This window comes from Charadrius vociferus, unplaced genomic scaffold (genome assembly GCF_000708025.1).
Source record: "Charadrius vociferus isolate BGI_N301 unplaced genomic scaffold, ASM70802v2 scaffold147, whole genome shotgun sequence".
Lineage (NCBI taxonomy): Eukaryota > Metazoa > Chordata > Aves > Charadriiformes > Charadriidae > Charadrius > Charadrius vociferus.
The window spans coordinates 2,108,949-2,133,790 of NW_009649570.1; the positions used below are offsets into that span (position 1 = coordinate 2,108,949).

At 45.4% G+C, this 24,842-nt stretch overlaps 1 protein-coding gene across 1 annotated transcript in view; it reads left to right on the forward strand.

Moving 5' to 3' along the window:
- The first annotated feature begins 22,150 nt into the window (after positions 1 to 22,150).
- NABP1 (nucleic acid binding protein 1) overlaps positions 22,151 to 24,842 on the forward strand; it is a 10,441-nt gene continuing 7,749 nt past the window's right edge. The window contains exon 1 of the mRNA XM_009890222.1: positions 22,151 to 22,232. Coding sequence (XP_009888524.1) covers positions 22,151 to 22,232 — 82 coding nt within the window. The remainder of the gene's footprint in view (positions 22,233 to 24,842) is intronic.

Genomic DNA, 24,842 nt, shown 5'->3' on the forward strand with positions numbered 1-24,842 from the left:
TCTGGCATGCACTGCAGCCAGTGAAAGCCCGCGTGTGAATCCACTTTGGGTCACTGTCTCTGCATGAAACCAGCTCAGGATGGGCAAGTCCCTTCTTCCCTCTCCTGAACCAGGCTGCCAGGAGAGGGCAGGCGCAGGCAGCTGCCTGCAGCCTGCTGGAAAACAGGAAACCCTTCACATGCTGGTAAGAAATGTAAATCCACCAACTAGATGAAAGCAAAAAAAAGCATAATATCAAACGACCTCGCAGCACGTCTAACGCCTGCTCATTGAAATTACACAAGCAGAAAAGTAATGCAAATTTGCTGCGTTTCCAGGCATGGACACGAACAAACAACTGATATCCAAATACCTGCCATGCTCAGGGATTCTTAAAAAATGAATCCAGCATCACAGCTTGAGCCTCTATTTAATTGTTTCTGAGTGATAATTCTTTGCTTGCTCCTGGAGCTGCCCTGCAGGCTTTCTAGTGCACGCCGGCATCCAGAGAAGACTGATGAAGAAAATCAGGCGGAGACTCATTTTTCTTCTCTGACTTTTCGGAGCAACATGGGCAGGTGAGCCAGTACTTCTCGCAGGTGGCCAAGCAGACTGTGGGGGTCGGGTGCTGCAGCCCTGGTATCGCTTCCTAAAATCAGCACTGGTTTCCTTCACGCTTTCTTTTGCTGAGCTGCAGCCTGCCAGGTAGTTTGCTGTGGCAGAGGGGAGATCTGGTCAAGGGCTTGTGAGTCTGTCGCCTCCCTGCTAGAGTTAAGGGTGTGTGGAGCAGGAGGCTTGGTCAGTCCAGCACGCGTTTTAAGTCCTTTTCCAGATTTTTCTGCATTCAGACTTGAGGCATGTTCTTATTAGGCTGATTTGTAATCCAGCTGAAGGCGTTTTCAAAAATCGGAGGTGAACACATTCCTGGTGGTGTGCTGGATCATGCGTACAGGTGCTTTGAACACCTGGCCCACAAATGTCAGGCTAGAGCTGCTGCAGATTCCCTTAGCGTGCCTTTGCAGTGAACCTTTGGCAGCTGGCTACCTGCTCCCGTCAGCCAGCATTAGCGGGGGATCTGTTGGTTGCACCCCGATATCAATATTCAGGGAAAGACAGCTTCTGTCAGAGCACATCAGTGAAGCTCCTCCTGAGAAACAAATACGGCAAATCCTACAAAAGCAGGGTTTTCTGTTATTTTTGATATTCCATAGTTCAGTGCCTTTTAAGTATATATAGTGTGCTGCTACAGAGTCTTCTGCTTCACAGAGGTTAGTTGCTAACAGGGCTTCAGTGTTTCCCCTTGCATCCCAAGGAACTGAATTAGAAATAAAGCTATAACCTTATATTAGGAGAAGCTTGATTAATGAGACAGGCCACCCCTGCCTGCTGCAAGGCAATGACAGTCACCTGGGAGCCTCTGGGTATGATGCCTTGCTGCGCCTGCTTTCAGGATAAAAGTGCCTCGAGCTCCTGGCAGAGCTTTTGGTGGGGTTGAAGTGACTTCATAAAGTGAGCAGGGCCTTGCTCCTTTGCAAACAAGTCTTCTTTGCTCTGCTGCAGCCTAAGGTGAGCTCGCTGTATGATGGAAGAGGTGCGTTGCCAACTAGTCAAGTGCTTTGCCCCAAACAAGTATGACCCAGCACTCATCTGGAGTTATTGTCTCAGGATTGGTGCTATTTTACGTGACTACAGGGTGTCTGCTTGGCCGAGCAGAGCATGTTCTCCTGTACCTGCCCACCAAAGAGAGTACAGGAGTAGTGTTAAAAGGCAAGCCGTGAAGGACACGTGATATAGATTATTGCCCACAGGGCAAGGAAAAGGGTTTGAGAGGTCCCCAGAGGTGTGGGACCCCGGCTGTGGGGTGTACTGAATTGTTCCTCTGCCCTGTAGATATGCATATGCATTAACGCTGCGGTGTTAGGATTCTTTGGACCTGCTCCAACAGGACTCTGCGAATGCAAGTCCAAATCTAAATAAGCCATCAAACGTCCTGGTTAGGTGCAGAGGGTGGGAAGCAGAGAATCTGTTTTGTGTGTTTTCAGGAGCAGCTTTGGAAATTGAGGTTCTTGTGGAGCAAAACAGCAGGAGTGAAGCGCAAACCTACTTAATAATAAAAATTATTAATACTAAGACTTTGTTCCAGTGTTTTGCGATAGGAAGAAATAATTAGCTTATAGCACAAACAAATGGAAGATCACGGATGATTAAAATTATAATTAAAGCACGGGAATGACACTGGCACCACAGACGTGTCTGCAGACTATTTGAACAGTGTGTTGAACAAAGTCAATAATTTCTTCATAATAATGGTATTTACAGTAATACAATGGGAATGCAAGGCATTTCACTGCAGGCAGCCTGGTATTTTAAAATATATTTACAGCATTATCATCCAGAAAGAATAGGTATTGTCTGTGTTGAAAAAACGGTTAATGCTACAGTTCAATTTTCAACTACCGGGCTTTGGTGTAATAATAAGCAGCAAAGGAAATTAAAATGAGGGAGGAAGTTGAACAAGGGTTTTAAAAAGAGGATTTGCTATAGAGAGTTTAGAGCAGGATGATTTTGATTACGTTACTGTACTAGATAAAATGAAGCTAGAGGAGTCATAATTATAAATGTGTATAATCCATGAAAAACAATTTAAAGATAAGGTGATATAATATTATTAGCAACTTCAGGCAAAGCTTTTCTATTTGTGGTCATTATTAGTTGCCTTTTTTGTATCTAATTAAAAAAAAAAAGACAAGATATAGCTCTGTTTCATCACACAGCAGGAAAGGAAAAAACTAAGATTTGTTTTTGTTCTCAAAGGCTAAACTCCCTTCCAACTGGATGATTGTATTTTTGAGAAAAAGGAGGCTTCAAAATTGGGCTACAAATGTGTTAGTAGCCCTGAGAAACTTTAAACGGTACTAGAAGAGAATAAGGAGTGCCATCACATGCCATGCCACACTGCAATATTGTGAAGAGGTAATTGGGAGCTTCATTTCCTTTTTCTCTTTTAAGGATAAGCAGGGGATGCTCAAAGATATGAAAAACCACAAAGCGTTCACCAATCAAAAAAATCCTCAGAATTAATTTGCGTAAATCCTTGACACAAAATACCACTTTATCAAAGAGGTTGGTATGGCGCAGGAGAGAGCATAAAGTGGAGTTCTTAGTCCTTGCCGTTGAGTTGTACCAGCCCTACGACATGTCTGCCTCTTCTCTAATAGGTTTAAGAATGACATTTTCTGTTTGTATTTTTCTTTTTATTTTGTTTTATACGAAGCACATGGTACTGCTCGCTTACAGTTTTGGGTTGTTTGTCTTCTCTGTGATGAGAGTTCCCATACTCCAGTTTCCTGATTTAAAAAAAACAAAACAAAACACCACACCACCCAACAGATTAAATTTGTAGATCTTTTCATCTGCTTTTCATTTACAGGTACAGATCCAACTGATAGTGAGCCTGAGCTCGCAGAGCTTCATTGTTTGTTTGGAAAAACCATGTCCCTGCTGTTCTAGTCTGCTGGGGCTCTTCCTGCTTTCCAAGCTGAGCTCTGCCGAGGCTTCCGCAGACCCTCACGCAGAGCCGAGAGCTTCCACCGCACGGCAGAGGTTTGAAATCAGCAGCCTCTTCTAAAAAAGTACTGGTTCCCCCCAAGGCTGATTTGGACAGTGCTGGCAGATGTGGAACAATGCCAGGATCAGTTCACCTTGCTGATCACAGGAATAAATTCACTACAATACCTACTATTCCTCTCTCATTAGCATGACATAGAGTGAAGGAGCTGCTTCGCATTGAGCCCTAGCCAACAGCATCACCAGTCGGTATGTCTGTGATACCCCATATAGGGGGAACCCCATGTGTATTTTGTTGACACCACAGGAATGGTAAACTTCTTGACTTTGGGCGTATCAGGCATTGCTTTGGGCAGGTTGGGGGGCCAGATGCTGATCTCCATTATACCAGTGGAATGTTGATTACGGTTGAGTTACTCCAAGGTAGAACACAGGAAAAGACCAGAAACTGTTGAGGTTTTGGCCATATTTCCGGGTACATCTACTGGAAAACATAAACAAACCCACAACTAATAGGTCCTTTGCCTTGCATGCAAAGTTACAGAAAAATACTGGGCGTGCAGAAGACAAGGGCAAGAGACCTTAAGGAGGTTCCTTAACGATGCTGGTACCTCCTATAAATGTTTTGCTTGTGCCTTCAGAAGGCACACCTTCCTTGGGGAAAAGGAAAAAATGCATCATGGAATCAAGCTGGTTTTAATGCCCTTGAAATCTTTTAGTTGGATTTTTTAAAGACTAAAGCGATGGGGAAAAAAAAAAAAAAAAAGTATGGTGCTGTACACAGAAAACAGGGAAGACAGCATGAAAGTGCTGGTAGGAGCGTGTTGTTCTCTGTACAATAGCGCTGAAAGAAAATATAGGCAGGAGGAATCTTCAATTAAGATAGTATAAGGAAGCAAATATTTGAGGAACCAGTAAATCAACTAGATAAGGGTAGAATAAATGTAATTCAAAGACCAATTTCTTGTTGTCATATGTTACAAACATCAGAGCACAGGGCTGCATTTGATGATGAACTATAGAGTACAAAGTTGGAAAGCAGGCAGTAGCTCTCTTTAAAGTTCACTGAAAGATAAATAAATCACAAAGGTTATGGTATCATACCATCAGTGAGGTTTTTAATAAGTAGGTACAATTATTTTAGGCATGAAGAAAATATAAGAAATATCTGCCCCTAAGGGCTCTTATTTTTTCAACAAATGTGCTGGCAGAGAAAGTCGAGCAGCAACATAAATATAATAGGATGGGAAACTGTGTGCTGGGGAAAAGGAGTTTGTGATGCTGTTAAAAGTCCCCAGTACAGAGAAGCAGATCCCAGTGGAAGACTTTCATAGAGAGGAAAAAAAACCCCAAATTTTACATACGGCAATGAAAATGGGATACAAGGCATCAAGCTAGGCATCAGTAAATTCATACAAAACCTCAGACTTGCATGGCATTAGAAATACGCTTAGGACAATCTCTGCAGTTGATTGGTGCTGGGATGGGAGGTGTTAAGTCCCACTTGCATACAAGACGGCCAGTTTAGAAAGCCTTTGCTCTTACTGGTGAGCGTTTAATGCTCATCATACCATTGAAACCAATGCTCTGGGGTGGATAAAGGCTCCATCAGTTCAATTTCAGGCCAAGTCTGATGATTCAAAAGAAGTTTTTGCCAACTAATGACTCCCCAAATAAGGACTGGAGGATTAGAAGAATTAGAGAATATCCCTATCAGCAATGTGAGTACCACTAGAGGGTTTTTTTAGCAGATTACCAAGGGAAGAATAACATTTATTTCTCTGTTAGGGAAAGTAAACGTAAAGCAATGGAGAAATATATAAAGTAAAGAAAGATAAGCATGGCAGATCATGCTTTCACACTTAGATTCAAATGGTATGGGTAAGTGGGAGGATAAATTAAATGTACAACTTGAATTTTAAAACAGTCGTAGTGACTTAGGAACATGGCAACTAAGTGCAGTCTAACGATACACTGTAGAGGGCAGTCCATGTATCTTATTTACAGGGTGCACAGCAATTTCCAGTCTCACACCAAACTTGCTCCTGGCCTATCAATGTGAACCCTAAATTCTCTTGGTTATTACTGTCCTCCACTTCTGCAGCTATTTCAGTTAGTTTTTAATTTGTAATTTTTTAAACCTGAGCATTGCATCTGTAGGGAGGAAATTTGTAGAGGCTTTTTTCTGTTGTTTTGTGCGGGTTTTTTTAAAGTTCTCGAGAAAGCAGTGCTGACTCTGTAGCAGCCCTGCGATGTCAGATGTGGGTACTGGGGGATACCACCACTGCCCACACGTGGGCCAAACACTGCTGTCACTCTTGTTTCAGGGCTAGTTTGTAGAGCCTGGCAGCGGCAGGCATTTAAGTGTGTGAGTTGTATATACTTACAGCTTGAGGAAAAAAAACTCCTCTGTCTATCCCTTAGGAAAGAAAATCGCTACGGTTACTGTAGTAACCGTGGTTTCATCGTCGCAGTACACCGACTTCTGAACAGTCAGTACTGCAGCTGTGAAGCATCGCACATGTATGACTGTAGCAAATAGGGCTTGGATAACATTTTCAAACTCATCTAGGCTACCCCTTCGCCCCAGGGCATGACTGGCTTTACCTTCACCAGGCAGGTGTCTGTCTAACTTGGTTTTTAAAATCTCCAGTGATGGGGAAGGGAATGTTTTTCCTTGTCACAGCTGTTGCCTGTTTCATAGCCTGCAGCATGAAATGGGTGGCATTTCCATACAATTTTCATATTCACAGGTGTAATTGTAGCTCATGTCTCTGGTTGTTTAATAGATTGCACTAATGACCAACTGTTTGGGTAGTGATCTTTGTCATCTTCCTTTTAATGTCATGGGAGTCGGACTATATTGATGTAATGCTTAGGAGGTGGTGAAGAGCAGATCTATCCTCTGGCTTTCCATGGCTGGAGAACAGCTGGGCAGACTCAAAATAAGCCTTTTTCTAGCTGTTCTATTGGGCTGTATTCCTTATTTATAGCATTGACTCTCTCCTAAGCTTGAAGCAGTATCAAATTATTCTTGCTTGTGACTCGGTTCCTTCATTTTGGCTTTTAAATTTGCTGCCATCACTAAATAATAAACCTAGGATAACACCAGGTTGTGAGAATATCCAGGTCTTGAGGAAGAGAGAAATGACCACCTAAGCAACTGCTGACCAGAAGGTGTAACATGTTTATCAGATGCAACAAGTCAGAGGCCATAGTGTCTGAAGCAGAAAAGCGGATGGTTGTTTTAACCGAATTGATACCCTCAGCATGAGCGATCCACTCATTTGTTCAAATAGTTTAGGTTCCCATTATTGGCATGCCTTATTTTCAACTAGGGCACTCCCAATTTTCAGGCATAATAGTAAGCAAACTAGTAACAGCAGAAGAAATGCTGCATCAGTGAAAGCCCTCCAGTCCTGTGATTTTATTTTTTTTTTTCAGTTTTATTTATCAGTTTGAGCTTGTGCATCCTCCTTTCACACCCCACTCCTGACAGTACCTCGGTCCATCACCCCGAGAAGCAGGTTGGATGCAGATGCCGCCCTATCGCATCCTGCAGCAGGACAGAGGCAAGAAGATTATCTAGCTGCCTCACAGTGCTTTTCTATCTCATGCTTTGCTCCATTCAGGTGGTTACAGATGCTTTTGCAGGCTTTCTGCTTTTAATATAGTAGAGGTTTTATTTCTTTAGCTTTTAAAGTTCTTTTTTGGTTTTGCCGATTTCCACTTTTTGGGTTTTGTTTGTTTGTTTTTTTCCCCCAGGTAAACTCTACTGTGTTTGTTTTGCCTGGGCTGTGTTTTCTTTTCCTGAAGGACAGGTATGAAGTTCAAAGCAATGCGTGAACTTTGCCATTTGACCATAAGACTCACCTCTCCCCTCCCTTCCATTCTTCTCCCTCCACTCCGCTCTTGTTTCTGAATAGAAATGAGATCAGCTTCAAGGCTTGGTATAATTTCTTGTGCAGCCTCCATGCTAAGTTTAAGGATTTTAATGGTCGCATGGATGGCACTAAGAGTTCCTTTCCTGGTCCCCAGAAACTCTGCTGCTTCTCCCATCCCGCCTATTTCTCTAGTCTTTATTGAAATTTGTGTCAGAAGCTAAGCTAATTCCTTCTTGAAGATATGGAAATTTAATGATCGCTCAGCGAGGGTAACTGGGTTTCTTCATGGACCCATTTCGATCTGCCAAGCCAGACGCCATTTGAGACCTGTGGCTTGCAGGCAGTGGTTGGAAGAGTCCAAAGAGGCCAGAGGCACTGTCAGAAAGAATCAAAATGAGATTCACTCATGAAAAGGCAAACAGCGAAAACAGCTGAAGCCATCATCCTTCATGGGAAGGAGACTCCTACACCTCCGCAATGGAGAGGAAGGGATGAGTGTGGGGAGGGAGGCAGGAAGCAAGGCCCAGGTCAGGCACTGCAGTCCAAAATCAGCAGCCTGGCCAAGGAAGTCCAGAACCAGGAAAGGCATCTGAGTGCAAAGCCCTTCGGCCCCACATGGAGCCACTGCTCCAACCAGACAACCCAACACAGTAGCCCTGTTCTGCCTTTGGCCTGCTGGGAAGGATGGTCCTCTTCTCAAGTGATGGGGTGGCCAGGGGAACAAAAGGCTGAAGCCTCCCACCCGTATTGTGGTGAGCCCTTCTTCAGGAAAGGTCCCCGCCTGCAGATCAGGCTCCCTCAGTCATTCGGCTGAGTGATGGGATTGCCAGGCTTAATTTAATTTTTGACTGGTCAAGATTTGAGTGATATGATTGGTGCAATTCTCCAGAGACAAAAAAAAAAAAAAAGCCATTATTGCCGCTTCCTGCTGTATTTGACTTTGATAAAACAACAGATTAGTTATCACTGAGGTAAAGGCATCAGCTGACTGGAGTTTTCGGCAGGAGCATTGCGTGTTTAAATGATAACAGGGCTACATGAACACACAGCACCTTTTTGTTAAAGGTGCCTCCTACTTAATGAAGTGTAAGATAAAAACTAAATTGTCCCCAGATAGTTTTAGTTGGGAGTATTTGGGTAATACACAGAGCAACAGCTTATTAAAATGGAAGAAGCAAACAAAAATAATAATGATGAAAGGGATCCTTGATTCAAAATGATATTGCTTGCCTTACAGCATTGACACTTGTGTCAATACCGTATTAGCAGTAATCAAATTTCTCATTGTCTGCTGCAATGTAACCAACTCCTCGGGTATAAAACTCCATTAATCATGGAGGTGTGCTCTGTGTCTGTGTTGGTGGGAAGATAAATTAGGTGGCACTTTGCAGATCTGCTGAAAGAGAGGAGGGCATGCATTGAGTATAGATGGAGAACGATAAGAAAAATCTATTCCTGGATCTTTTTTCTTGACATTTTCTCTGTGAAAAGCCAAAGAATGGTTCAAAGACTGTAATTTTATTAACTATCCCGCATCATGTTGTACCGCAGTTTTCATTTTAGAGCAAGTGAAAGTGTATTTCTCTGCTTAAGGCAACAAGTTGCGGGGGGTGAGTTTCCGTAAGTCTGCAGATTGCACAGGCATTTTCATCAGCTTAAAATGGGAGTACACTACTACATTTCATAGTTGTCTTTGTCCTGATAGAAGCTGCAACGCTGTCAGCAGACTCTGGAGAACTAAGTCTGCCGCAGCTCCACCACTGACCTCCTGCATGACATTGGGGAGGTCACTTAATTTTGCTCTACCGTGTTTCCCCTGTGTGAAATGCGGGTAACAGCACTTCCTGCGTCCAGAAAGCACAGAGTTAATAACGTCATCTTAATGGTCAGGAGAGATATCCAGAAAGAACTTGTGGGTTTGTCTTTTTTAAATAGTTGGTTTTCTGAAGCCGTGTGAGATGAGGATGTGCTGCACAGGGTGGATGCCACCTGGTTGGCCAGGGGGATGTTGAGGCTCTGCACCCTCTGCCCGCAGCCTGTCCATGGCTTTCTCTTCATGGCTCTATCTACGCCCTTGGGAACGCCACTCACCATGAGTGCAATCAGCAGGCTGCTCTGTAAATAAGTGTGCAGTCTCGCCGCAGCCTGGATTACACACATGAGGAAACTTCACTCCGGGGACCTTTCTTCCCAGTAATCCCGCTGTCATTTTCTGGAGCCTGTTCTTAGCCCAGTGACTTGCTTCCATATAGTCTGCCTGTGCTTCAGGCAACAGATGTTGGCCAGATGTTGTGTGGGTTATCTGAGGGGCTCTATGTTTGAGGAGGTGATTTCAGGTACTAGAGCATTTAAATGGGTGGGGTTTACCCGAGGGATCGCTTTGATTTAAAACCGATGATATCTTCAGTATCTTCGGATGCAAAGTGATGACAGTACTTTTTACCTTCTGACATAGAGCTCTTGGTAATAAAAATGCCAAGTGTTGTTACTGTGTATAGTGTGACAGGGCTTTGCTCTGTAAGACAGTTAAGAAATCTTTGGTTGTCCATAGCAACCTGAAGGCATTGAAATATCGGCTTGCACATATGTGTGGGTTTGAAACGCTGCTGTTACTGGAAGCTGCTCGGAAAATGCTCTCTGCTTTGTCCCTGTGTTGATGTTCTCCTCATCGCTCCTACCCACCCCGCAGAAATTGCGGCTTTTGTCAGCACAGTGTTTTTTACCAGGCTGCTAGTCGTCCTCCCTGGGAGCTGTGCACTGAGTACAGAGAGAAACCAGTGCCAAGGCGATGTGTGCATGGAGGTCCTAACCAGAGTTAGCCCCCATCCTGCAAAGACATCAGCACTGCAATGATCACCACTATAGAGCATGTGACAGAGCTGGAGCTGTCACAGAAGACCACTGGGTTCACTGGTGGTGGATGCATTGTAAAAGGCAGACTTTCTTTTTGTTGAAAGTAGGAGAAAGAGAGAGAGACAAGAGCCGCCTTGTCTCACACTCTCAGGTCTCTCAGGCTGCAGTCTGGGCAAAACCTCTCCTCCCTGGGCCACAGCTCACAAACGGGAGGCAGGGCAGCATCCCAGGCTGTAGCCACCTCATTGGCCCAAAGTAGTGGCTGTGTGAGATGACTCAACATTGCAGGGTTCCCCCTCTGCTGGGAATGTCTCAAATTAACACATTGGGTCACCCTAAACCTGTTACTGACCTTGTCAAAGGTTGCGCCTCTTATGTACTTTAGAAGACCCATGTGCCACCCAGCCAGTGCATGCTCTTTCCTGGTGCAGGGTGTGGTGACAGCCCTGAGAGGGTCATGGCCGTGGGTGCTTCATCACTCCCTGTCACCGCCTCGTTCTTTAACACACTGCTTTGTGGGGAGCCAGAGCCTGGACTGACTGCCCAGGTTCACCGAGCCACTTTTGCAATAGAGTATGAAGACATTTTCAGCAGCTTCTGTGCTTTTGGCAGCACCCAGTCCCTGCTGTAATTAGGTTTGGGTGTCCTCCAAAATAGTAGAAACTTCAAACGCCCCAAGCCTAACCTTGGGGGAATGTAGGTGGGGCTGTGATCTCCAGGCAACGTCATCCTGGGAGTCTTTCAGCTCCAGACCAGTTTACATATTCAAGGCCTGACACAACAAAAAAGAGACTTACGGTCTGATGGCTTCAGTCTTTTAATCCCTATTTCTACCAGTAATCCTTTTCCTGTGAGTAGGCTCTACTCATGCAAGCAGTGCTCTTGGCTTCAGTGGAGTATCTTTGACCTGCCTGTATTTAATGTAAACTTAAGATTACTTTTGGCATCTGTGGAATCCTAAGAAACTAAAACAGCAGAGCGTGATGCAGGGCAACGGGCTTTATAGACCCAGGAGGTCACGCAGGAGTTTACATTCACTGCTGGCAATTCCAGGGGGTTGCTAGCACAGGCACAGAAGACGAATTTCCTTTCTGACTGCAGAATAAACACTGTGTGTGGGGTAAATATTAAAGGAGTTACTGTAACAGGAGTGGAAAGGGAGGAGGGCTCCTTTTTCAAACAGAGTCAAAGGCTGGCTGTTCACTTGATGTCCCCACATAGCAGACACTGCGTATTGGAGTGTTTTGGAAGTCAGGAGATAAAGCCTTAAACAGGGACAGCCAACACGCAAAGACAACGAGCTCTCTTCCAGCTTTTCGAGTTTCATGTAATTGTGGCCATCTCTAATTTTCATGCCGTGATGGTTTAACAGTTCTACGCCTGCGATGCACAGCCTGATTCACATGGGAAATACTTATTGGAGCCTAATAAGCACTAAGGTGCACATCCTTTGCGCTGCCATGGCAACAGTGGGATGCAGGAGAGCTGGGAGGGCTGTCTGCCAGGAGCTGCTGCACCTTGGCAAGAGAACTGCCCTTTGGATGTCCAAATTGGCTTAATTACTGGCCGTGGAAAGTATCTGGTGTCTAGTGACTGATTCGTCAAAGGAGTGATACTTCCCTGTGCATAATTAACCCTTTGGGTGCTGGCTTCAGCTCTGTGTAGCAGGGGGGAGGCAGTCCCGGGGGGACTGCGGTGCTGTGCAGTCTGGCAGCAGAAATTGTCAGTCTCAATGAGGGAGCCCGGGTAAGCTTTACTGATGGTGTTCTGGCATCCCATGTCAGATCGCGTTTGGGGTTTTTGTTTTCACCCTGCTTTCCCAGTCATTGCTGATGCCCGTCCCTTTCACTGCTGGCAGGGCACAGCCTTCACACCCTGCTCACCTCCCCCGGGCAGGGCTGAGCAGCTCTGGGCTTGTGGCAGGAGAGTCGATAACAGCAAATTTTGTCCCACAGAGAACTCTGGTACTTTGACACATATTTTCCCCCAGGGGAGGGACAAAGACAGTCATTTTCCTTGCTGAAAAAGATCATGACTCTGAAATACTGAAGCCGTGTTTGTTTGCCAGGTCAGCCGGGCAGAGAAGTCCCCTGCCTGAGCGGCGGCAGTGCCCATGGGAACGGCAGCTTGGACGTCCCATGTTCTCAATTCTCCTTTGTGGCCCAGATTTCCAGCAGGATAGCATCTCCTGTGCTGCATCCTGGCCAAGGAAATCACATGACACCCTGTCAGTGCTGAGGGGGGACAGTGGGATGGAAAATTAAATGGGGGGATGTGGTCCTTGTAGGAGAATGAGAGCATGAAATCATTTAACTGCTGTTCCTATGAATTACTCCGGCAACTTGGGTGGATACCTGTTAATGCCAAGCTGAACCAAAACCAGCTGTGGATTTGGTTTTTTTTTTTGTTCCATTTGACAAACTGAAGCAGTTTGATTAAATTCCCACGGACCTGAAACTGTTTTGCCATATCTTTACTCACACTTTGGTAAAAATTAGTATTTCCACTCTTAGGTCTTGCCATTAAAGCAAGTGTTTTGCACTAGCCACCACTGCTCATTTCACTTGCTTCACGCACCTTTAGCAATGGGGTTCCTGCCACACTTATACCTCTTGCTACTGGGATGAGGGGAGCAATGGTTGATAGAAAGCCTGGGACTATTTACAAAGCCCTTAACCTGGTCTGCGATTTGCACACCAGGTGCCTCCATGCCAAATCAACCCCATGAAATCAGAGGGTGGCTATCAAAATGATGTTCTGAGTGTCTCGCGCTTCTCTGCTGAGGTGATGGGTAACCTGTACCTGATGAGCTCTCCCAGGAAGAGCCTGGGTGGCCATAATGCCAGTGTGGAGTGGCTTGCATGACATCCGCTCCACGTGAGCTCTCTGCACCCTCCCCTGATGCATCACTTGGCTGAAAACAGACAACACTTACTGCTAATTACGTGTTGCTCTGCTACCCGCTAATTAAGGAAGACTACAAAGTTGAGATGTGTTTTCTCTGGAGTAGTGATCACCAAATTCAGTAAATGCGAAGGTGGAGGATAAAAATTTTAATAGGGAGAGAACCTGGAATAGCTAATATAGCAGTGGTTGGTTGGTTGTTTTTTGTTTTTTTTTTAATGTTCTTCAGCATTTGCTGATATTCCTGTTCAAAAATACAGTAATATTGATTGGGATAAACATATGTAAATGTCACGGTTCCTAACTCTAAGGAAGTGAACACACTGCGGTAGGAAAAGCCACTTCTTATCTGTCTGGAAAAGAAACCCAGGCCTGTTGGCACAGGCACATTTTGGAAAAATAAGTAGCAAGGAGAGAGACGGCGCCATGGTTCTGCAGGCTCACAGAAAGGCCGTCAGAGGAGGGAGAAGGCTCTCTTCTCTCTCTTGCTTCAGAGAAGGCTGAGGGGAGCTGCAGGAGTGGTCCCCGGTGCTGGGAATTCAGCCGGGTTTCCTGGGGGTGAGCAGCCGTGGCAGGGGCTGTGCTGAGAGAGGGTTTCTGTCAGGCTAAACAAACCTCTCCACCTCAGCAATGCGTTCTTGGTATTGCTGGATGGTCCCTGTGCATCGCAGACGGGTAGGGACGACCAGGCGCACATCTCTCTGCTATGCTGGACTGGCCATGACTTCACCTTGGTAGCTAAGCTGACATATATCATGAGGAGTTTTCTTAATATAACTTGCATACGTTGCAGAGTTTCATTATGGTTCCAATATAGGGCTGGCTTTCAAAAGCAGAAAGGTGCCATCAAGCTTCTGAAATTAACATCTGGTTAAAGCCTGGCTTATACGAACATTTAAAAAAACTCTTGTTGTAACACAAGATAAAAATGAGCTTGAATACAGAAAACACGTACAAAAATATTCACAACGCGTGTCATTATGTATCTTCTTTTACGTGGCATCTGATGATGATCAGGATCTAACTTATTTAGGGGGTTATTGAACCGTGTTATTGAGGTGTTCGTGTCTCTCAATTCTGCATCGCAGCAGCTGAAGCTCAGCCACAAGAGATGCATGACTAAATGGCAGCGAGCGGCTGATGTGCCTCCTAACGATCTTACTACTGGAAGCAAGCAAACTGGACAAAATGGAAGACTTTCCGTGGACACACATATGTCCCAGTAAGTACTTTCTCAGTCGGACTCTCCATGTGTGAGCCCACGTGGGAGGGAGAAGCAGACTGACTACCCAGCCCTGTAAAATATGCTGAGGATATCACAGGAAAATACTTTGCATTAGGGAATGAAGGACGACTCCTACTTATGTCAGTGGTGAGATCATTTGGATAGTTTGCTGTTTGCTTCCTTTGGCAAGAAATAGCAGACACTGCAATACAACTGAGGAAATACAGAGTTTACTCCCAAATCTAGCAAGTGCCAAACTGAGGAGGTACCCACTTTCCTCAATATCTCATCTGTTAAACAAATATAATATCCATTAATTCACAATCATTTCAAGAGGTTAAATTAATCTGCCATTGATAACCTGCCTGGATTCTATCCAATGGAAGATGCTAGACAGGTATAAAATATTACTTGTTTCATCAGCATTGCAAGATAAGTGGGTTGTTCTTCTAGGATTTTGTTTTAGTTTATGTAACAATATTTTAACAGTGTATGAAACAGCAGTCTAACAAACCTGTAGTGTAACTTACTGGAAAAACTCCCCCTTGGCACAGGAAAAATCAGAGAACCCAGCAGAAACTAAAATACTGCTGTAGAAGGAGTAAGACAAAACTTTGGTTAATAAATGTGTATTGGCTTTAATCTTTCACGCTGAAGTCCAGGGTACAGACAAGCCCAATAGATCAAAGACTTTGATTACACTAAAGCCTTCATCATATGAAGGAAATCAACACATCAAGAACCGCTGCTCCAGGCTCACAGTTATCTGCCCAGCAAAAGCTCTGCTAGTTACCCATCATATGGAGTCTTTTACGAGTTGCCTCCAGGTGGCTGCCACTTTAGAAACATCCCTTTTTTTTTCCCACTGTTATCATTGACACTACTTGCTCCACAGTTAGTCCAATCATTCCAGAGATGTGAAAGAGAAAGTGTTTCAAATTTGAAGTAGGGTCATTCAGACCTTTTATTCCATGTATTCAGCCTTTGGAGCAGAGGCTATGGGTTATTTTTCTGCAATGGCTGGGTGGAATTTTTAAGGATCGGCTCCTCCTGGAGCTCCAGATGCCAGACACAATCCTCGGATTGCATCAGGTGGAGGTCAACATCCACAAACAGTATAGATAACTTACACAAAACAGTCGAACTGATGCTTTTCTATTTCTTTATAAATTACAAAAGAAGCTTGAAATATCTGTAATACAAAATAATTTCCTTGTATGCTAAGATTTCAGTATTGTCTAGCTTGACTGGAGAACTTAATGAAACTATGGCATCAATAGATAACAGAGCTGCAAACTGAACAACCTGGAGGAATTTTTGGTCTTCCGACTACACAAGACTTTTTATTTATCTTTGCTTGTTAAGCTCAATTCCAGTAATAATTAACCTTTTGCAGAAAGTATATTTTATTAAGTATTATCTAACACCACCCTGCAGCAAAAACAAGACTCTTAGAAATACTTTAAATATAACCTCAACAGGAAGAAGTATAGTTGGCAGCACCAGTGTCTTCATGGTTAAAAACAAAGAAAAAATTAGTCCACACAAGAATAGAATTTTTAGCTTTCCTTTATGTATATCTGAAAACAACAGGAAGGGAACAGAGTGACTTGCTACACAACATGAAAACAGTATGTGGTATTTTACTATTATTAAAGCCTTTTATTGGTCAAGGAGACCCAGCAGAACAGAAACAATAGTTATTTCATGGCAGTATGAGTTTTACAATAGCGGAAACACGCCCAATTGGCAAACCCCTTTATATAAAAGCAGTGATGGCATCTGATGCCTTGGGATAACCGTTTCCCCAGCAGTGCCAGTGAGGAATCACACTCCTCTTTCCTAAAGTGAAGCCGAATTCACTGAGACATCTGATACGGGTTGTTTTGGGGTGTTTTTAAGAAAGAGTAAAATCCCCTTTGACTTCATGGTGCCTACTCCACTGGTACTGTCCGCTCGGAGGAGCTCCCAGGGAGAACTAAATCAGGCCTCTAAAGGTTAACCTGCTGGTAGGCGTAAAATGCCAGGAGGGAATGATCACCCAGCTGTTTTGCGGGCTGATGACACGAGGTTGGTAACCCGAGAGCCTGTTGCACAGCTTTTGTGCCTCAAGTTGCTGTGGGATCCTGAGGAGCTGGACAGGCTCTGTGCCTGCTTGTGCAATGCCGGAGCAGCTCAGCCGCGTTGCCCTCCTGAGCGCCTGCCTTTCAGTTGTGTCTGAATTCAAAATGCTACACCTATCGCTGAGTAACTCGCAGTGTGGACGGCCCTATTCTGAGCTGCCCTGCCTGGATTATTCAGGAATATCCAGGAACGTGTGTTCCTGAACTGTCAGTCATCAGCAAACCCAAGAGCTGGGAAGCCCTAGGAAGCCTCCACTGTACTCCGTTTATTTTTCCATTCCCTCCCACACTCTAACGTAACACGGGCTGCAGTAAAATGTTTCCTACAAACATGTTATCAGTATGAGTTAGGCTTTTTTTTTTTTTTCCCCTCTTTTTAAAATATCCCAAACTCCAACTTGGTTTCAAACAGTACCTTCCCAGAGGTGCTCTCCCCAAAGCACCACTTGGAGTACCCACTCGATTTCACACACATTGGTGACTTTCAAAAGGTGCAATTTCCTTTGTTGTCCCATCTGGACAGGAATGTTGATGTTACATATGGTCAGAAAATGGAAGAGGAAATGTAAAAGCTGTGGTACAAAACCTCTTCGTGTTGCCAGTGGCGCTTGAAAAGTGCTGCATTGCCAGGTTGGGTGTTCCGAAAGAACATTTTTTTTTATCTGCTGACCCTTTTTGGCGCAGGCTGATGATTCTTAGGTCCTTTCCTGATGTTGCAAATAGCAGTGATAATGTACAGCCTATGGAAATCTGCAAGAACTGTTAGGTACTCATTAGTCACTGACACAAAGCTTTGCACATCAGAATCTATCTACAGGTGCCACAGGGAGAAGGCAAGAAAGAAAAATGTGTCATACTCTGAGGTAAACAGCTTGATTCCCTATTAGTCTGCAGGAAGCTGAATTAGTAATTTATGAAGCACTTTGCCACGATGAGATTTGTTTAGCCCGCTTAGGATTTGTTTTTCGCTGTTAACACAGAGCTAAACAACTGAGACTGTGTCTACATGCTCTTCTGCAGATACGAGCTTGCTCTGTGCCCCGTGCCTGCCAGCTATAAGCCACATCACCAGCAGCACGGCCACGTTGTTAGCACAGCACAGAGGGTAGGGCTAATATTCCCACAGTTACTCATCCCAGCACCGCACCCCCCCCCTTTTTCCACCAGGTGTTGCAGCCGCTGCTGACTTGCCAGCGAAACAGCAGGCATGCCGTCTGCCGAACAGGAATGCAGCGGTCACACATGGAGCAGTGCCGGGAGGTCAGGGAGGAGGGGTGGTGACTACTTTGGGCAAGGATGGGGGTCAGCACATCTTCATCCAACTCGGCGGCAGTGCGAACAAAACACGGTTCCTCTGCCTGGGGAACAGACCTGTGGGAAGATGGGTTTTTTCCATCTTTAAGACACCCTATAGCTTATTACGATTTGAGAAAGGTAGAAGTCCATATTAAGACCCCAAACAAACTTTCAGGAAAAAAGCAGATGCTGCTACAGAAAAAAAAAGACAAAAATAAAAAAAAAAAGAACATAGAAAAAAACCCCAAATCCCCACTACAAAAAATAAATCCAAACCAAATTAAATCTTCAAAGCCTCCTTCCTCGACATAAATCCGTTCGTTTTCTTTTGAAGGTCAGCATTAGATGATGCAAGACCAACACTGAACTTCCAGCCCATTAGCCTTTGTGGAGCCAGCCGGCAGACAGGGTGATGTGGTATGTCTGCATACCTCCTCCAGGCACTGGAGAAGAGGTGAGAAGCAAAACCCTTCCTGGGCTGGAGAGTGTTAAGAGATCCTCCTCATCTCTAAGGGCATGTGTTGCTGCCATGGGGGTGTCATGGGACAAAGTCGTGGTCTCACCAGTGGGAATCGCCCCTGGCCGAGACAGGGCTGGCAAAAGAAGGCACTTGCCTTTTGAAATGTTGCCTCCCCTGGCTGAAACCGATGGCAAAAAGGGCTCACCTTGCTGGTATTCTAAGTGTTTCTGAGCCACTTCAGCCAATTCCCTAGTGCTGACTGCCCTGCGCTGAGCCACCCGTGTGAGACAAGTGGCTCGGCTCACTCGGGGGAAAGGCAGAGATCCCTGCAGAGCTCTGTGCCCCAGTGGAACTGCCTTCGTCCTCTGACTTGAAGCGTTTGTCTCTTGTAGCAGCCAACCAACCACAGCAGCAGAACTAGTTTAAGGGATCACTCCATGGTTTTGTTGGTGTAAAGCTGGTGTCTATTTTCCCCACGTAAGCAGGATTTACTGAACTGGTTTAGGCCACTGTGACTGGTGTCCTCGTGAAGAGTGGTTTTTTTTCTGGCATAGCTGCAGTGGGAAAGTGCTAATCCCCCCATCTGCACTTGTTAAACCTTTTAAGAAAAGATCAGTCTGATGAAGGAGCAAGGCTGTGAGGTCTGGTTTTTGCTACAGCACTCGCTAGAGACCCAAGAAACAGCAATTTTGAGTGTTAGTGGGCTGTAAGCCCACAAATCTTTGAGACTTGTTGTGCATAGTCATTTGGAGCTCTAATGGAAAACGATGAAGAAGCACTAGCTCCTACGCTGTCCATCTGCATGGGGCAAATTTAGACCCAAATTCCTCTGGTCCAAGCCCAGATTCGCAGCTGAGCAGGAAAGTTGCCCTAGAATTTCCCCACATCAGGGATTTAATGTAAGTTATCCTACTGACATGCGTGGGATTAATCAAAAGAGGGAAGTAAAGAACTTCCATAAACGCCTTGCAGGACTGGCCCCTCTGATGAAAACATCTGCTAAAATGTGTGGAGCCTGGGAAGAAAAGGCTGCAGGACATGTACGCGGCTCCTTTGGAAAGAATGCCGCAAATTCAGAATGTTTACATTGCTATTTTTTTTTTTTTTTTTTTTTTTTTGCTGTGGTACATCATGGTGCCCTGGTACTCTGTCTTGCAGTCAGCTTTCTCAGCTAACAGCTAGGTCAGCAGACAAAGCTGTCTGAAATCCCAATGTCAGACACCTGGCAGTCCGGTCTGCTTCTGGCATCATGCAGGTACTCTGAGGCAGGGGGACACAGAAGGCAGTTCAAATGTGCGTTCCTGAGCCAGGAGCAGGACTAGATGCATGAAATTACCCTCGACCACAACAGAGCGGGGATCGCCCGCCGCATCTGTCCCACTGACTTCTGGGCTGATGTTCCTCCCAAGCCTGTGTGGCTTCATATTTCCTTGGGGAAATCCTGACCCCGATGGCTGAATATGGTGTGCTCAAGAAATGCTGAAGGCCCCAAAACACCGTTTTCTTGGGTCTCCAGAATGCCAGACTGGCTGCCAGCTTGTTAAATGAGTGTTGAAGTGTCATCAGGGAGCTGAAGTGTCATCAATGTTAAAAAACAGCTGACTGAACCTGTAGCCTAATTTAGGAGCTTGTCAGACGTATGGTAATGACCTGGTAAGGCTTGGTTAAAGGTGTTGTTTGGGGGCTTCCATCCATTTTTAATCTCTGTGTACAATAAAATATTAAACACCAGCTCTTGCTCTTGCTGGCAGATTTCTTGCAAGAAGATCTGCTCTGGGACTCCAGTAGTACTGAAAGAAAAGGGGGAGTTTGGACCGATGACTCTGCTGGCGTACCTCCATTAAAGCCAGAGGGTGAAATCCCAGCCCTGCTGAGATGCATGGGATTTTTGCCAGACTCTTTTAACAACGCAACCCTGATTTTGCTTTGGACTGCAACCTCCCCATGAGTCTTAGCCTACAAACACTTATATCTTGCACACAGAAGAAAAATGCTCTGCAGAAGGCAAATGAGCTTGGAAACAGATTTAACTTCATCAGTGGAACCCCTGCTGCAGACATTCATTGAGGGCTAAATTTGGCTTGTGTGGTAAGACACTGACTGAGTCGCACGCAGACATTCAGCTCCCTCAGTGATGGAAAGGCTCCCACTCTGGCTGCAGTCACACAGTTTATTTGACACGCTCCCTGGTGCTCCTGTGACCTGCACGAGCAAAGTTTTGGTGCTGTCTCTCTGCGTGACCCACTCGTGCAGTCAGTGCTCATTAACATTTTTTTTAAGACCAGGTTATTGCAGGAACTCTAGATACTGATAATGCATCTTTCTCTTCTCTCTTCCCATTGCATATTGCTGTCATGGCGTCCGGACTTCTTTTTAGGCCTACCCGTTGTTATAGGGTATTTGCGAGTCTTCTGGAAGCTTTTGTGGCTGAAGATACACCTGCATCAAAGCCCTCTGTGCTCCTCCTGTTTGCGAAAGACTGACTACACCTCTAGTGAGGAGGTCAGAAAGCTGGTGCTTCCGTCATCCACAGCTGGGACTTGATAACCCTATGGTTCTGAGTTTAAAAGGAAGCAGGAAAGAAGACGCTAGAAAAACAAAATAAAGTAATAATAATTATAGTTTCTTTATACGTTATAAAGGAGGAGGGGAGAAAAAACTGTTTTGCTTTGCAGGTCACCTTCACAGCAAATAGGACTTGTTCAGTCACTGCTGGATAATACTCAGGCGTTGGCAATTGGAATGACGATTAAAAAAATATGAGTGAGATTTTAAGTGTCTCTTTGTGAAACAAACAGAGCAAAATTGTTCATCAGTGGTGGAACAGACACTGTAAATGCTGCCTTAAAATGAATCTGGAAGGAAGGTGTATGTCCCTGATAGTAACAGAGAAGATGCTCAGATCTGTCTTCCCAGCACAGTCCCAGCCCCTCAGGGACACAGAGGGAGTTTGTGTCCTTGCCTTCCTACTCCATGCATCAAGCTTTCTGGAGCTCTGTGCCTCTTTTTGCATTTGAGAAGACATCTAAGAAATATTTCACAGAATCAATGAAGTTGGCTGGGACCTCTTGTGATCATTTAGTCCAATCTCCATCAAGCCAGGTGAGCTAGACCAGGTTGCCAAGGATGGTGTCCAGCTGGGTTTTGAATATTTCCATGGATGGAGACTCCAAAACCTCCCTGGGCAACCTGCTCCAGTTTTTGAGCACCCTCACAATAAAAAAAACCAAAAAATTCTTGTGTTCAGATGGAATATGATGTGTTTCAATTTGTGCCTCTTGTCCTGTCAGTGACTACTAGTGAGAAGAGTCTGCCTCTCCAGTTGCCCGTGCTTGGTTTCCTACTTGTTGGGATGGACCTTCCCTGAGCTTGGAGGAGGTGATCTTTGAAAGCCCGCCAGCTCTTCTTGGACCCCTACGCTCTCTGGGACCATAACTCAAGCAAATCTCCAAAGAGGCCAAAGCCTGCTCTTCAAAATCAGAGTTGTGGTCCTGCCTTTGCCCCACTTACCCTCTTAGGATCCTGAACTCCACCATCTCACGGTCACTACACCCAACGCCTTCGTGTCCCCACCCACTTCGTACTTATTTGTAAGCATGAGGTCCAGAAGAGCACCCTTCCTTGTTAGCTCCTCAATCACCTGTGCCAGGGAGTTGTCATCAGTGTGCTCTGGAACTCTCCTAGATTGTTTCGGCCCTGCTGTGTTGTCATTTCTAGTTTAAACCTCTTCCTACCAGCTTTAAACTTAACCTTAGTATAAAATAAATCCACCTCCTTCTGGGCCCACTGTTGGTCACCATGCTCCCTGCTGCGGGCCTGGTGGCTCTGTGCTGGCTGATGAGCACCAGGCAGCCCGGGCATGATGTGTTGCAGAGAAGTGGTCACGCTCACTGACGCAAAGGTAGCCTGCCAGCCTATTGGCAAGTATATTGACTACACCAGTAAGGCAGCTTGGTAGCCCAGATCTGGTGTCCTTTGCACTTCTGCCAGCTGCTGTGTTACACTGACGCTTGCCTTCCTGCACAGATGTTCACTAGAAACTATCTTACCAGTGACACATAACTAGAAGCGTGTCTGTGGTGAAGTGTTTTTTAATGTTTTCGGCTTTTGAGCTAACCACCCCCATGACTTTCTCTCTGCCTGAGGTGTCTGTCTTAAGGTGAGTATTCTTTTGGCTGTTTTATTTCTTGCAAAATGAAGGGGTCTCCTCAAACCTCCAAATGAGATTTGCTGTATGATCCGCCTTCTCTTTTTTCTCTCCTAATAAGCCAGAACGCAAGAGGTGGGACTGGTTGTGGAGGTTTTCCATAGGGTTGCTCTGCATGGAACAGAACAGCACACAGCCTTTGGCTGTCCTGTCCCAGATGTTTTAGTACCAAGAGTCATGCTCTCCTTTAGTAGGGCTCAGTGAGTGATCCAGAACAGGGTCCTACTGTGCTTGGGGCTGAAAACAGAGGATACAAAATGATTCGTTCCCAAGGGCTCTAAATAGACGGGGCAGACAAAAGGTGGAAAGAAAGGCAGAAAAACCCCATCTGCATGGAAAAATTTTACCAGTCCTATGGATAAAAGTATTTTTGTCTAACCTTTGCCAGGGAAACTGTCATTCCTAGAGTTCGGTTTGAACTCTTTCTCAAGTGACTAAATTAAAGCAATTCATGTACTGACACACAGTTGATCACTCTTGTTGTGGTTTGGGCTGGACCAGCCACTGAATGAACGACAGATGCTCTCTTTGACCTACCTCCCACCAGAGGAGAGGAGAGAGAATGAGAGGAAGAGAGAACTTCCAGGTTGAAAAAGAAACTAAACTTCTTTAATATTATTGATAATAAAAAAATAATAAGAAGAAAATAATGAAATGTATACAATATACACAAAACCACACCAAGCTCCCAGAATGATGATCATGTCACCGGCAGGCACTGGGAAAGTCCCAGACTGGACTCAGTGATGGATGGAAACCAAATTCTGGATCTGGATTCAGGAATGCACAGACCAGGATCAAAGGCAAACAAACAGTCCTCCTTGGACACCGGCCACTAAACAAAGAGGCTGACCCGTTTGATCCCTCAGCTTTTATAATGAGCATGAAGGCAGATGGGGTGGAATACCCTGTTGGTCAGTTTTGCGTCACCTGTCCTGTCTGCTCCTCTCCACAGGTGTGACTCCTCTACACTTTTCTGCTTCCAACCCTCCAACCTGGAGCATAACAAAGTTAGCTGACCTGGGTTGTTAGAGCAATAATTGTAAGCATGTAAGCATGAGCCACTCTGAATACCATTCCTTGGTATTCACAATAAACAGCAGACCTTATCTGCTAGAAGCTGACACTGTCTAAAAAATATGCTGTTAATTTCAGAGTTAGAAGAGGCTCCACTGAAAAGCAAAATTACTGAAATTTTGTTCTGTTTTACCTCAAACTAGGACATAAAGGTTTTAGCGCTACCAGATTATAGAGCCAGTCAGGAGAGAGACCACCAGGCAAGTCTGTCATCCCCCCCCATCTGCACAGACTGAAGGATTTGGGACAGAAGTGGATTGAGCTCTTGTGGGCTTTAAGCAAATTCTCCTATAGCTCATGTTGCCTTCCTCTCAGATTCTTGCAAGCAGCACGTGTTATTCTGAGTACGGAGTTGCACCCAGCAGGGCTGCTCCACTGCCTACAGAGAAGCATTGCACAACGTTTGTTGGACCAGAGCTCCTGTGTGGCAGAACGCATGGCCAAGCATTTCACAACTGCTGTCATCTATGGGTTTCTGCTTACAGAAATAGAAGGGGAGAGCCCAGCTACCTAAGCCTGGCTCTGAAAAGGACAAGCAAAGTGCACATATACTGCTCTGCTATCCTTCCTAAGGGGGAGAGCTGAATTACAGAACCACCCCACGCATCTTTGGGCTGTTTGGTGGCAAGGAGTTATTTCCTCAGAACCTTCCAGCCAAGCACGTCACAAGGCCGAGGGGGCTTGTTGTTGGTCCACCACCGTGATGGCTTTCCCCCTAGGGAAGCTGCCCTCCTCTCATGTTTGACCCAGCCTGGAGCCAAGCTTGGAGAGTAACGTGCCGCCACTGACAGCTCCTGGCAGAGTTCAGGGTGCTCTCATGGCCTTTTTAGTGCTCAACAGGATTCAGGCTTATGTTTTTGACAGACAAAGGTTCAAAGCACGGCACTGCATAACCATATGCGTTCCCTACGTCCACTAAGCATTTGGTTCCAGGAGCGCTAGAACGTGCTGCAGCCCCGCAAAATCACGGGTGGGGGAAGTTGCACCACTGCCCTCCGGCTCCTCTCTTCAGCCATTTCTGCTCCGTGGAGACCAAGATCAGCCTGCCCCTAAGTAACAACAAACCCGCCCCTAGCTGATGTCGCAATGACGGCATAATTCTCCTAAACGGTTATTTTTTCCGCAACGAAGGAGGCCGGAACGCCTGGGGAATCGCCCTCCAAGAGATCTCTAGAAGACCCCTCTTGGGCCTTAAAATAGCGCGGGCAGGGGGCGAATCGCTTCCTAACTCCCTTCTGCCCCACCAGCCACGCATCCGGGTGCTGTC